This window comes from Megalops cyprinoides, chromosome 1 (genome assembly GCF_013368585.1).
Source record: "Megalops cyprinoides isolate fMegCyp1 chromosome 1, fMegCyp1.pri, whole genome shotgun sequence".
NCBI classification, from domain to species: Eukaryota; Metazoa; Chordata; class Actinopteri; order Elopiformes; family Megalopidae; genus Megalops; species Megalops cyprinoides.
In genome coordinates this window covers 1,870,864-1,885,463 of record NC_050583.1, presented here as the reverse complement: position 1 = coordinate 1,885,463, position 14,600 = coordinate 1,870,864, and the positions used below count along the sequence as shown (strand labels likewise).

General features: G+C 49.5%; 1 protein-coding gene across 1 annotated transcript; it reads left to right on the top strand.

Moving 5' to 3' along the window:
* Nucleotides 1-3,917: 3,917 nt before the first annotated feature.
* Nucleotides 3,918-14,113, top strand: LOC118793038 (Usher syndrome type-1G protein homolog). Its single transcript, XM_036550988.1, has 3 exons — nt 3,918-4,081; nt 11,912-12,359; nt 13,283-14,113. The coding sequence occupies exons 1-3, from the start codon at nt 3,918-3,920 to the stop codon at nt 14,111-14,113; spliced, it is 1,443 nt and encodes a 480-aa protein (XP_036406881.1).
* Nucleotides 14,114-14,600: the final 487 nt, after the last annotated feature.

Below are 14,600 nucleotides of genomic sequence, written 5' to 3'. Positions count from 1 at the left end.
TCTGTCTCTCTGTCTCTATCTTTATCGCTCTCTCTCCACGCTCCCTCCACCCTCCTCCTTCTTTATCGCTCTCTCTCCACGCTCCCTCCACCCTCCTCTCTCTTTCACAAAGTTTGTCTTGTCTTCTTGCTCCCTCTTTTTTCACTGGCTCTCCGCCCTCTTTCTCGCACTCTCTTTCTCCTTTCCCTCAGCTCCTTCTCTCTCCTCCCTCCCCTTCTCTCTCTCTCTCCTTTTCTCTCTCTCTCTCTCCCTCTCTCCCGCTCTCCAGAACTCTGACGCACTGTATGGTGATAATTACACAGAGTCTGAGCCTGTGTGTGTGTGTGTGTGTGTGTGTGCGCGTGCGCCTAACTACAGCTCAATGGACTGCCCTTACCTGACTCGTTTTGCGACTCCTGCTTGCGTTGTAGAGGGTGTGAATCCGTGACCTTACATGTCTGAATGGAGATTTTCAGGCTATTAAACAGTCTCACAGTGGCAACAGTGTCAGTCACAGACGTTTAGAATCTGTTGAAACTCTGGAAAAATGTATGCAAACTGCGCTGGATAGTGGTGGAGAGTTGTGGATCCAGCGCTAGCTGTGCTGTTCCTGCTCTTTTCCTCCTTCCCCCCTCCCTGTTTACCTGGCTGTGTAGCACAATGTCTGTGTGCGACTCTGACCTTCGCATTACAGTTTCTCTGAAGGGACTGCAGTTTCAACTTTCAAACAGACTCACAGAAAAAAAAAACCTCATTCCTGTCGTTTCCTGTCGTTTTCTGTCGTTTCCAGTTGTTTCCTGTCATTTCCAGCGATACTGGAGAGATGCTGTTCTGAGGCACATGAAGACGCGACCGAACAGCTGAGCCGATCGGCACGAAGACACGTCTGTTTCGCTGCAAATCAGAGGTGGCGTTTGTCTTTCCTTTGGGCTTGTTGGAACAAGGCTTTGCCAGATATGTACCACAGAGTGTTTGTCAAGTGTGGGGTTTTGGGGAGGGATAATACAGTGGAAACATTGGCACCGCCAGAGTGCTGGAGCTACTTAAACGTCAGTCCTCAAGTGTTTGATCGCTGTTTGTGCCAGTCACAGACATCAAATAAGTCCGACGGGTCAGACTTCAAATAGCTTCCTACAGGCAGAGTTTCCGTGTAGATTTGTTTGACCGGAACTTGTTTCAAAGATTGCTTAAAGGTGTGGATAAATGGATTGTGTTTTCTGGATTTAAATTACTTGCACTGGAGGGATCTGAATTTGCTCTCTGTAATGCTACTGAAGTTAAAATATAACATTTAAAAAGAACAGTAATCATCATCTTTTCTCTTTCATAGCATATTAGTTGTCCCTATTTAATCAAGGAATGAGAAAACATGGTTGGCATGGTATTTCAATTGGTCTGTTTTAAAACCTTGTTACATGTAGCCTTACGTGTATACTAATGCATCCACAGTCATAGTATGCTTCTTTGAAAAGTGCTTTACAACTATTACAATACAAGGGACAAGACACATGCATGCACCTATGCACACACACATGCATACACACACAAGTGCACATGCACCAACACACACTCACAAGTACACACACATAACGTACACCAACATATTCATTTGGTATGACATTAATTAAGGCTGCATTGTGGAAGTGAGTCTGACTTGCTGAAACACAGCGTGAATAAAACAGAAGTAATGGGATGTGTTTGGAATTCGTTTGGCCGTGGCAGTATGGAAAGCAGTGAGCTGCCTGGGAACCGAAGTGTGTCTTGGCTGCGAGCGGTTTCAGCTGAAAGCGTATGAAAAGAAACCACGCCACCATGTTTAAAAGATGTTTGGGAGGACTGCCAGACACCTGAGTGGCCCCAAAGCACAGGAGGCTCACATGCAGAAAGCCGATTCGGTGCGGACCGGGGCATTACGGTAAGGACAGCATTACGCAGGACTGTTGGAAGGATGGACGATGTTCTTATTCGGACACTGGAACATGGTCACTTTCTGCCTGTGGTGGGTATTTTTAGCATGGAATACCCCTGCGCAAAGCCTTTCCTCACTGTGGCGACTGGCTTGCCTTATCATCTCTGGGCTCCACGCACCTCCTTCCGTCTTGATAGGAGAGAGCCAACAGGTGAAACTGGCTGGCATTTAAGGCACTCAAAGTCATGAGCCGAGAAACTGCATCAGAAGCCTGAGAACAATGACGTGTGTGTTAAATAGTCTCGACAGGAGAGGACAGGTTTATCCACTGCGCAAAAGGAGCACACAAAAAAAAACACATGTTTATAAAAAAAAAACATGTGTTGTGCCACCTAATGCCTGGAGATGCCTGGAGGCGGGTTACATGGTTTTGTTAGTCTGAGATGTCTGAGATGTCACAGTTCCGTTTCAGGTGCAGGCACAGCCGTAAGCAAGGCCAAGTGAAACACCTGAATGATTCAGCTGGGAGGGGAAGCTTTTTGATGCTTCCTTGGGTCTGCTCTTGGTACAACTTTGTCCAGCTTAGGATCAGTTATGGTAAGTCTCGCTAAGCTACAGCCACGGCGCAGCCAGTGAAAGACATTCCACCTCAAGGCCAAGACCAATCACGTAACATCCGCTCCCCCCACTGGTGACCGAGGAAAATGCCACCAGGACGGGCTTCAGTGGAAGTGGGGTCCAGCGCTGGTAGATTGATGTCTCTGGTTTGTAGCTTTGCATCTGTCGAGGGAAAAATCCAGATGGTGTGACTGAATGCTTCCGGGACTAGTGGGGGTCTTATCGCTAACATGATGTACAGTATGGTCTACAGCATTTGATAACTAGCCAAAACAAAACAAAAAACCCAATAAGTCCAGAACCAATCAACCTAAAATCGGATACACACACACAGCTAAATAACAGAGTATCTTCCAAATTCACTGTAAAGAATCTAAGGTTCAAACCCGCGGATGGCACAAGTGCGATATCTTCGAAGAACTAAAGAAATGCACGCCTAATATTGTCTTTAAAAACTACTAATTGGAGCAAACGTCTGCATTATTTCTGTTAAATGACAATTCCAAAATGTGGTTTACCCCTGGAAATGACACCGTTATAATCAGCACTCGTTCCTGTGCCAAACGCTAGTGGAAGTTACAGCAGTTGTCCGTCAGACACAGTGAATCACAGTGAATCGTCTCCAGTCAAACTGGAGAGATGCAAATATCTATTATGGGTTGTTACAACGTATTAGAGGCACACGGAGTGGTAACAACAACCACTTCTATGTGTTTAATTGGAATTTGTGTTACTGGAATGATACTGAATATGAAAAAATTATGCGCTGTAAGATCAAACCACAAACCAATCCGCCACGCTAATACCACGTTATAATTATGCCATTCTGCCATTTTTTGTCAGTTGTGGCTCGGAATGGAAGATTCCACAATTTGTCTTGGTTTTGATGGCACGTGGCCCGGCTTATGGTAGAATTCGGTTTATTCATTTCACACAGTCTATGTATTAATTTACATGTTATAAAACCTCACCATTACAATTTAACAATGACAAATATCGTGGAATAATGCAAAAGACATTCCATGTAAAACCACAGTCAATAAATGTCGAAAATATTTTAAGTGGCTTACTTTTAAGTTATTTGTTTATGTTAGTTTAAATATAGCAGCAATGCAAGATTAAGTGTTTCGATCGCAAGGTTCATTAATGAGGTTTACAGAAGAGGACAGCCACGTTTCCCGAAGCCACTCCCAGTCTCAAACGCCTCCCGCGTGTCCAGGGCAACGGGTCTGGCTTTGCTCAGTCTCCCCCCGCTGCTATCTCTAAGGGAGCGAAACACCGACAACACACGCACGGTCACGACCCCCCCTGAGTCCGCTTCTTCTCTCCCGGAGGGCGGAGGGCTCCGTCCCCGGCACTTGGTGCCAGATGATCGGATCCGCGGGAGGCGGAGAGCCGCTGCTGCAGCGCGATGAATGACAGGTACCACCGGGCGGCCCGCGACGGCCACCTGGGCTTGCTGAAAGAGGCTACGCGGAAGGATCTGAACTCCCCGGACGAGGATGGGATGACACCCACGCTATGGGCCGCCTACCACGGCAACCTGGAGGCGCTGCGTCTCATCGTGGGCAGGGGGTGAGTCGTGGGTTACTGATGAATTTAGCCAGGCGAGCTCCGTGAGGAAGGTGCGAACTGCGCTCCGTGCCTTCACGTGTCCGCGGAAGCTAAGCTGTTGTAGTTTGGAACGAATCAGAGTGCAGAGCAACCTGAGTCATTTTGTTAAATGTTTTAACAAGTTTGCTCGTTTATTCGCGAATGCACTTTCATGCGTTACTTTTTTTCCCGTTACGTTGTGTTTTAAATATGTTTTACATTATGTGTGTGTCATGTGCACAATTATTGCACATGATGTTATTTGCGATAATTAAAAATGGACGTTTCGTTTTTTCACGATCGTTTTGTTCATTTCACGTCATTTTTCCCACTTAGATATGCAACCTATTAATTACGTAGTAATCAGTCAACTGTAGCGTTCTGTGCAACGTCCACGCCACAAAGCGAATTTACTCAGTGCATCATAGGAAATGACTGCAAAACGTGCAAAACGAATTATGAAGTATGAAGTATGAAGATGAAGTTATGAAGTAGTTGCAGAATGAAAGACTATATCTAAAGCAGACTGTAGTTACCCATATTCAAATCTATGAACCAATTCATATACCCAGATAAACTGCTTTGAAATATTTATTGAGTACAGCGCTGTCTTTAGCCTTAAATTAGGCATTTATTTACAGCTAAAGTCGTTAAAATACAAAATAAACTAAATAGGAGATTGGTGGAATAAACAAATCTAACCCCACTGTACATACATGTATGTGGATGACCTGAGTCAGACTGACTCTGAGGCATCTGGAGGTAATGTTTGGAGTCTGAACTTTCCCCAGAGAACAAGCCTTTCCGAGTATTTAACTCCATGGCTGGGAGACACCAACTCTGAGCCAAAGCACTTCACCTGTCCTGCTCCAGGGCGGGACCCTGGAGGTCTGCGAATCCCTGCCAGCTCTGCTCTCTCTCTGGGGCTGGTGGCTCACATCCTCTCTGTTCTCCAGGAGTCTTTTGACTGTCTTTAATGCCTTACATTACATTACATTACTGCCATTTAGCAGATGCTCTTGTCCAGAGCAACTTACACAGGTTACAGTACTGAGGTAATTGTGGGTTAAGTACCTTGCCCAAGGGTACAGCAGCGCCCTAGCAGGGACTCGAACCAGTAACCTTTCGTTTACAAGCCCTCCTCTGTAACCACTATGCTACACTGCCGCCCCTTTCATTTTCCAGTGTTTTTCACAATTTGTCAGTTTTTTATTCTTTCTGGAAAATGCACTGTGCTCTATGTTCAGCGTTTTGTGACAATTTCTATTGTAAAAAATGCTATAGCAAATAGTTTGGTTGATTGGTTGATTGATTGAGGCAGTGTTGCAAGTTCAGTTGCAGGGTGGAGCTCTGCCTCTGTGCTGCTGAATGAGGTACAGAATTTAACCCAATTTGCTTTGGTGAAAATTCAGCTGCATAAATGGATAATATGACAAATACAAGTTATAAATGTCTCCCAGGACATGCAAGCTTGTATTTGATACAGTGAATGGCGGGTTGCTAATAACATGGAGGCACAACAAAGCAGTCCTGGGGGCGATGTTGAGGACCGCTTGAGTGTGTGCGTGTGTGTGTGCGTGTGTGCGTGTGTGCGTGCGTGCGTGCGTGCGTGTGTGCGTGTGTGTGTGCGTGTGTGTGCGTGTGTGTGCGTGTGTGTGCGCGTTTGTGCGTGTTTGTGTGTGCGCACGTGTGTGTGCTTGTGTGTGTGTGCTTGGGTGCACGTGTGTGCGCGTTTGTGTGTGTGTGTGTGCGTGTGTGTGTGTGTTTGTGCGTGTGTGTGTGTGTGTGCGTGTGTGTGCGTGTGTGTGTGCGTTTGTGTGTGTTTGTGTGTGCGCACGTGTGTGTGCTTGTGTGTGTGTGCTTGGGTGCGCGTGTGTGTGTTTGTGTGTGTGTGTGTGTGTGTGTGTGTGTGTGTGTGCGCGTGCGTGTGTGCGTGCGTGTGTGCGTGTGCGTGTGTGTGTGTGTATGTGTGTGCACGTGTGTGTGTGTGTACGTGCGTTTGTGTGAGCGTGCGTGTGTGTGTGTATGTGCGTGTGTGCGCGTGTGTGCGTGTGTGCATGTGTGTGCGTGTGTGTGTGTGTGTGTGTATGCACGTGTGTGTGTGTGTACGTGCGTTTGTGTGTGTGTGCGTGTGTGTGTGTATGTGCGTGCGTGTGTGCGCGTGTGTGTGTGTGTGTGTGAGTGTGTGGTGAGGGGGTCGAGGGTGGGGTGTTTGTTGTATTTCACAGCGTGATGTGGTATCATTTACACCCAGGCCACAGATTTCCCTGAAGATTTATGGGTGTTAGTCCTCTGGTTATCCAGCCAGCATGCTTGAGCTGCTCTGCCACCACAATTTGAATTTTGATAGCAGTGAGACAATTACAGCAAAAGGTCAGCTGTTAGGTGACTGTCTCCTCCCTCCCTTCCCTGGCCTATTTACATTACATTACATTACATTATATTACATGCATTTAGCAGACGCTCCTACCCAGAGCAACTTCCAGCACAATAGAACATAAGTGTATCCTTTCACTTTAAATGAGCAACTGTGTCAGACCAGGCTCACAACACTCCCAGACCAGTGAGTGTGAGCTTAACACTATTCAAGCCCTACCACAAGTTAACTTGTGCAATCTGACAAAAGCCAAGTATATTACTAGTCTCTCTGTGTGCCATCTGTGAATCAGACAGATGGAGACATCGTCTCATCAGCTGTCCTTTCGTCAGGTGAAGGGGATTGTGGGCTTCAGGCAGTTTCATGATGGCAGAACGGGTAAAAGAATCGCTTTCTTTAATTTTTTGGACAGTACTGTTTACCTGTTTATTGAGGTTTGAATCAATATCTGCACAAATCAGCAGAGATATGATTGGCTTGCCAAACTAAAGACCAATATCCTGGATTAAGGGAACAGGTCGTTGGTCCTCTTGTTCTCTAGCTGGTGATGTTGCCTTCTGTCTTGCATATTCATCCACTCTATCATGTTACTCTGCTCTGTTATACCCACACGTGAGGGTAATATCAAAGACGATTGAGAATTTGCCTTTCAGACTGCCATCAATCTGAGTTCAGTGGGCTGTGTTCTACCAGATGTGAGGTCTATAAAATGTAAAATTAGACATGTTTTATTGATAGGCATTTTCCTCCGAGTCGCTTCATGTTTGAAGTGCATCTCTGCCTGACAGGTGAAGAGAGAATGAAGAGAGGGGGTCTCTGTGTTCTCCTAAATCTGATTGGTTCACGGGTCAGTGGTCACCTTTTAATGGCCTCTGCATGGGCTGTGCATATTGGCTGTGACAGAGATGTCACTCCCGATTTGTGGAGGGACACATGCACATTATGTATGCATTCTGTTACTGCCACTTTCCCTTGCTTGATTGATTCAATTAATGAATTAAGTGTAAACAGACTTTGTATGCATATACAACCTTCAGAAACACTTGGCTTGACATATTTTTTGAATGCAGAGCTGGAAGGCAGTGATTTGTTTGGGCTGGTAAAATGTCAGACTAAATGTTCTGTGCGGCTAATGAAGTTATCAGAGGAGCCGAATCTGCAGCAGAGCCAGGCGTATACTGCACACTCATCACAGATACTCTGTGTTACGCACAGATATTCAACCCCCGCCTTCCCTCTGTCCTCTTACAGCCTTGACTAGGGGATTCTGTTAGGTAGTAGGAGATTCTGATGCTTACCTGTGCTACTATGCCAGTTTGGATGTTTTTTTTTTGTATATATTACACAACCTTTAAGGATATATATAACAGGCCAGGGCCTCCGTCTGCTGAAGTGTAGCAGTGCGAAGCATGTGGAGAATTTATGGAGAGCATACAGAATATCTGTCTCTCTCGGAGTCTAATACCGCTGCTCTCTGACATCACCACCATTATCTCTTCACGCTCCATGGACTGTCAATCAAAAGGCACAGAGTTACATGGTGCTGGAGAGTAGAGGTGTGTTCCTCAGTCCCCAGAGTGTCTATGAGCACCGAACACACACACGCCACTGAAGCCCGTCTGCTGGCTGGGGGCCGCTGGCGGCTGGGACCGGCCTGCTTTATCTGCTCCCGCCTGTGGAACCAGCCCTGCTCCCTAATCGATTAGCTAACAGGCAAAAGCGGCGGTGCTGCCTCCCTCCCTGAAACTCTGCCTGCGGCGTGGGAACGGGTGGTGGGGGGGCGCCCGCGAGGCAGCAGCTACGCCCCGTGCCCCGGCACAAACGGAGCAGCGCAGCTGAGCTGTGGCGTTATCAGACATCAGCGAGAGCAGCGCCTAATTACCGCTAATTACTGCAGAAACCCGGCTGCTGCACCAGCGCTCTCTGCGACATCACGATGGAGGGCATTCAGCCTGATCACCCGCACACGTAGAAACGCGAGGAACGGCATTGTGTTGGAGTAAGGCTATATACCACGCAGATAAGCCACAGGCGCGCTTTCTTAGCACGCTGTATTGTTGTTCGAATGTTTAGCGTGTGGCTTTCAAGACTTTCTGAGACCTTGCAGAGCCATGCGTGACCGAGGTCAGAGGTCGCCGTTAGAGAATTCAGAGAAGTCCTTTGAAAAAAACCCCCACCTCAGACGGCGTGGGTTTCATGCAACATGTTATCGAGGCAGTCAGGGAATTCAGGAGGAGAGCCCATTCACTCTTTATCTGACAGTGTGAGAATAAAAAGCAGTGGCTCCAGCTTGCTGAGAGCCAGTCAGGCCAGATCCCGCGTGATGCTTTGGTGGGGGTGAAGTTTAGCTCATTGGTTGATTTGTTTAGGGAAAGCTTTATGGGCTGTGGTGAGCTGTGGACCCGATCGCACCCCAGTAGGGCAGAGGGACAGGCGGCGTCCGGGTGACGAGCGTGTAGGGGGGACAGGGGGACAGGGAGGTGTCAGGCTGACGAGCGTGTAGAGGGGACGGGGGGGACAGGGGGTGACAGAGCGTCTGTGTCAGTAGTAACAGGGGCAGAGGAGGGTGGAGGTGATGGAGGCGACCCGAGCGTGCTGTGAGTTTGCGTCCCGCTCCTTTTCGGCTCTTGTGTCCCGAGTCTCGGGCCGCGCCAGTGCTGAAGTGTCACTGGCTGTCCTGGAGTGTGACCAGAGAGGTGTGTGCCGCCGGGGCCGAGGGGTCAGGGGTGACAATTCGGGACACCTACAGTAAGTAATGATTTTTGCATTTCATCACCAGGTAAACAAAAGGCAGCTTTTGGAAGGCAATCTGTTGACGTTTTGCTCTGAAAGTTGCTGATGTAAGTTGCTGAGTGTTTGGTTGCATACAGACTCCTCAGGTCCCTATGTTTCCTGTATTTCATCTCCCACAGCCCCAGACACCCAATATTACTTTTTCATCTTTTCACTGAATTTCTGACTGTAGTGGAAGTAAACTGAAAGGACCTTACATGTTTTTGTGTAATTATTTGTGTAATTGTTTTATCATGCACGAAAAATGTTACAATTGAAGTTTGGGGAATTTATCAGATGCTCTTATGCCACCTATGGAATGTGACATGAATTTCATGTGATTTCAGGGATTTATGCATGAGTGCAGTCATGATTTTGGATGATTTTTTTGGAGTCTCTGCCATCCCATGTCACGAGTAGCAGGCAGTACACTGACTGACCCATGGGCCAACATTTTAAGTACAGTCACATGCCGTCTGCTATACTGCTGACCACTGCTCAGTAAGACGCTGATTTGAGAATGCCTGACTGCACCTGTTCATGAAAAGCACATGTTCGATATGAGCCCAAGTACAGTCCTGGGTTGAGGGAGAGGAGACGGGGTCTTGACAGAGAGACGGGAATCAGCAGACAGGGATTAACCCTTAATCCTTTACTCTCTGTGAAAAATAAACTCAGGTCCCCTAATCAATAATGCAGAGAGAAACATCAATGTAATGTCTCAGCTATGGCTCATCAAGTATTGATCAGGCCACACCCATTCCTCTGATTGGGTATGTTAAGGAAGGAAGGGGGAGGAGGAAGTGTTCCTTCAGATGACATCATCACCTATGTTCTATAGATAGGAGCAGGTAATCAGCCTAGTGTGCTTTACATTGAAAGGACTGTCACTGCTGAGGCTTTGGGTGTGCTGATTTGCTGGCACATTATCAACATGAAGGGGCGTGGTCTAAAACAGAGGAGGATCTGAATATGCAATCGTAATGTAGAATATCTGTGACGTCACAGTAGGGTGTTGACCTGGTGTGGTCTCTATATGAACAGTTAGTTTGAAGAGTAGGAACTGCTCCTAAATATATATATATTGGATATAAAAAGGACAAGACAAGTTATGCATACAGAATAAGGTTTACACAAATAAGAAAGCTTAGTATCTGTTTGAGCATGCACATCTCTATGTTATTTTGCACAGAATAACGCTGCTTTTGAATTTTGTGTCAGATGAGCTCCAAACACCTCTGATGCCATGCTGGTCGGATAGTGAATAGGAACAGCAGGTGATGCATGTGATCTAACGGTCTGACAGCTCCAGTTTGGCAGCTACACCTATAAATGCATCATTTCAGCAGCTGTCAGCAGCGGTGACCTTTGACCTTTGCAGTGATTCTGCCTTGCGCATTAATGTGGAAAAATGTCCCAGCCTCTCGGCCACCTGAGCCGTTTATGAAGTGGGAGAGGAGAGACACGTGGCCCAGAATCCTCCTGCAGAAGTGGGGCTGCCCCCAGCTGACACTGATTGCTCCTCGTGTGTCCGATGGAGGATGATTTGTGAGGGAGTTTGGGCTCGGGTCTGCGGCTCTGCTGTTCAGCGCCGGCGGCGGCGGCCAGCACATGCGCCTCTGATTGTGCGGCAGAGGGACGCTGCTCTCCCGGCGGGACAACAGGGAGAGTGCTTCAGTCAGACGCACTCTGAGCACAGAACGCCCTGTGACAGGGAGAGTGCTTCAGTCAGACGCACTCTGAGCACAGAACGCCCTGTGGCAGTGCGTTATCGAAAGACACATCTTTATCTTTGCGCAGATTTCATGAGTTGTTTTGTGTGATTTTTGAATCTTCATATTGCAAACGTTTCATGTTAAAATGCAAATATAAACTGAAAAATACATTGTGGATCCTGCTCCCTGGATGTATTATATAGTAATTATTAATTAAGCAATTTGTCTGAGTTTAGTAACAGTGTAGCAGTGAGTTGTAGTAACAGTGTAGCAGTGTGTTGTAGTAACAGAGCAGTGTGTTGTCATTTCCGTCTCTGCTGTGACATCACAGCGTGACATCACCAGCTGCCGTGCTCTGTGAGTCAGGCGTAATGTGATCGCCCGTGCTTGAAAGGCGACACGCCAGGATGGGGGCCGTGTTACCCGACACCGCCAACACGCCCGATACGCCCGACACGCCACGTCGGACGAGCCAGCCAGTGCCGTCCCAGGGGTCCGGCCACGGGGTCAGGTGCTGGTGACTCCTGTGCTCTCTGCCTCCTCACAACAGATCTCAGATCAGTTTACCCAACCCCAGTCCTAGCCCCAGCCATTAAGTCTACATTTTAATCAGGGATTTGCCCTGTAAATTGGATGAATAATTGATCGTGTTTGAATGAACGGCTCACGGATTAGAAGTCAGTACAGAAAGCGTAATCAGGTAAAAAAGGGGCTGCTCTCAGAGGCTACGTGCTGAAGGTCACACAGGTTAAGGACTTTGAGCCTCTAAATTCATCAGAATTTATGCTCACAAGCTCATCTTCACCCCCCAAACCCTAACCCCACCCCTAATCCTAACATTAACCGTAACCCTAACCCTAATCCTAATCCTAACCCTAATCCCTAACCCAACCCCTAACCTTAACCCTAACCCTAATATGAAATATACCATTTAACCACATCTTTCAGGGGCGACCCGGACAAGTGCGACATCTGGGGGAACACGCCGCTGCACCTGGCGGCCGCCAACGGGCACCTGAACTGCCTGTCCTTCCTGGTGTCGTTCGGTGCCAACGTGTGGTGCCTGGACAACGACTTCCACACGCCGCTGGACATGGCAGCCACCAAGAGCCACATGGACTGTGTGCGCTACCTGGACTCCATCGCCGCCAAGCAGACGGCACTCAACCCCAAGCTGGTGGGCAAGCTGAAGGACCGAGCCTTCCGCGCCGCTGAGCGCCGCATCAAGGACTGCGCCAAGATGCAGCGCAAGCACCACCAGCGCATGGAGCGGCGCTACCAGCAGGAGGCGTCCGACGCGTCCGACACCATGAGCTTCTCCAGCCACACCAGCAGCACCCTCAGCCGCCGCCTGCAGCACTTCGGCACCGCCTCCTCCAGCATGCCCTACTCGCAGGTCAGAGGTCACCTGCACCGTCCTCCCCCCTGCTCTCCCTGCAGCTTACCCACTCCACAGCATTGCTCTGTAGCTTACCCCTCACTCCACAGCATTTGCCCTGTAGCTTACCCCTCACTCCACAGCATTTGCCCTGTAGCTTACCCCTCACTCCACAGCATTTGCCCTGTAGCTTACCCCCTCACTCCACAGCATTGCCCTGTAGCTTACCGCCTCACTCCACAGCATTGCTCTGTAGCTTACCCCTCACTCCACAGCATTTGCCCTGTAGCTTACCCCTCACTCCACAGCATTTGCCCTGTAGCTTACCCCCTCACTCCACAGCATTGCCCTGTAGCTTACCGCCTCACTCCACAGCATTGCTCTGTAGCTTACCCCTCACTCCACAGCATCGCCCTGTAGTTTACCCCTCACTCCAAAGCATCGCCCTGTACTTTACCCCTCACTCTACAGCATCGCCCTGTAGTTTACCCCTCACTCCACAGTATCACCCTGTAGCTTACCCCCTCACTCCACAGCATTGCCCTGTAGTTTACCCCTCACTCCAAAGCATCGCCCTGTACTTTACCCCTCACTCTACAGCATCATCCTGTAGCTTATCCCTCACTCCACAGCATTGCCCTGTAGTTCAGATCCCTGCTGTCCTAAATCTTCCTGTAATTTCAATCCCCACTCTGTCCTGTGTTTAAGCTCCATCAGTCCTTCCTTTTCTGTGTGTGAGTGGAGGATGTTTACAGGCACTCTGTCAACCCACAATTGCCTAAATAAATATCCAGCTGTATAAATGAATAACATGTAAACCCGTAACCTACGCCAGTCAGTCTGGATAACAGTGTCTGCTAAATGACCATCATGGAATGTAATGGTGGAGTCTGTAGGTGTGCAGTGTCTGTGTGTCTCTGACGTGTCTGTCGAACTCTCAGGCCACCCTGCACGCTACAGCTAAGGGCAAAGCGCGCATCCAGAGGAAGCTGGAGAAGAAGAAGCAGGGCGACGGGACCTTCAAGATCTACGAGGACGGGAGGAAGAGCGTGCGCTCGCTGTCGGGCCTGCAGCTGGGCAACGACGTCATGTTCCTGAAGCAGGGCACCTACGTCAGCCCGCGAGAGCGGCCGGGCCTGCGGCGCAACGTCCGCGACATGTTCCCCGGAGACGCCGCCGCTGATGACGACGCGGACACGGTGTCGCGAGCCCTCAGCGACCCGGGCCTGCACGTCGCAGGCGACGGCGCGTTCTCCGACGTCAGCGCCGACTCCGGCCGCGACTCGCTGTTCAACCGGCCCGGCCTGGGCACCATGGTGTTCCGCCGCAACTACGTGAGCAGCGGGCTGTTCGGGCTGGGGGGACGGGGCGAGGGCAGTGTGGCGGGCAGCGAGCCAGTGGGCGGGGCGGCCAGCGTGCATCCACGCAGCCGGCTACAGCGGTCCCCCAGCCTGGACGACAGCATCGGCAGCGCCGCCAGCCTGCGGGAGCGAAACGAGCGGGAGCTGCCCTGGGAGGAGACGGAACTGGGCCTAGACGACGAGCCACGCACCGACCCGCTGGAGGTCTTCCTGGCCGCGCAGAGCATCGGCGAGTTCGTCTCCATCTTCCGCAGGGAGAAGATCGACCTGGAGGCGCTGCTGCTCTGCTCCGACCCCGACCTGCAGAGCATCCACATCCCCCTCGGCCCCCGCAAGAAGATCCTGGACGCCTGCAAGAGGAGGGCGGAGACGCTGGAGGAACCCGACGCCATCCAGGACACTGTGCTGTGAGTGTGTGTGTGTGTGTGTGTGTGTGTGTGTGTGTGTGTGTCTGTGTGTGTGTGTGAGTGTGTGTGTGTGTGTGTGTGTGTGTGTGTGTGTGTGTCTGTGTGTGTGCGTGGGTCTGTGTGTGTTTGTGTGTGCGTGTGTGTGTGTGTGTGTGTGTGTGTGTGTGTGTGTCTGTGTGTGTGCGTGGGTCTGTGTGTGTTTGTGTGTGTGTGTGTATGCGTGTGTGTGTGTGTGTGTGTGTGTGTGTGTGTGTGCGTGGGTCTGTGTGTGTTTGTGTGTGCGTGTGTGTGTGTGTGTGTGTGTGTGTGTGTATGCGTGTGTGTGTGCGTGTGTGTGTGGCTGCATGTATATACAGTATGTGCAGGATGTCCCTAGGAGTCTTCACTCACATTCAATGGTTGCATCTCTCCTGGTCCTCAGTCTCATTATAGTCCCAGCACAGTGTTGAAATGTTGCCATCTGGTGGGTAGGGATGGAATGACATCAGGGT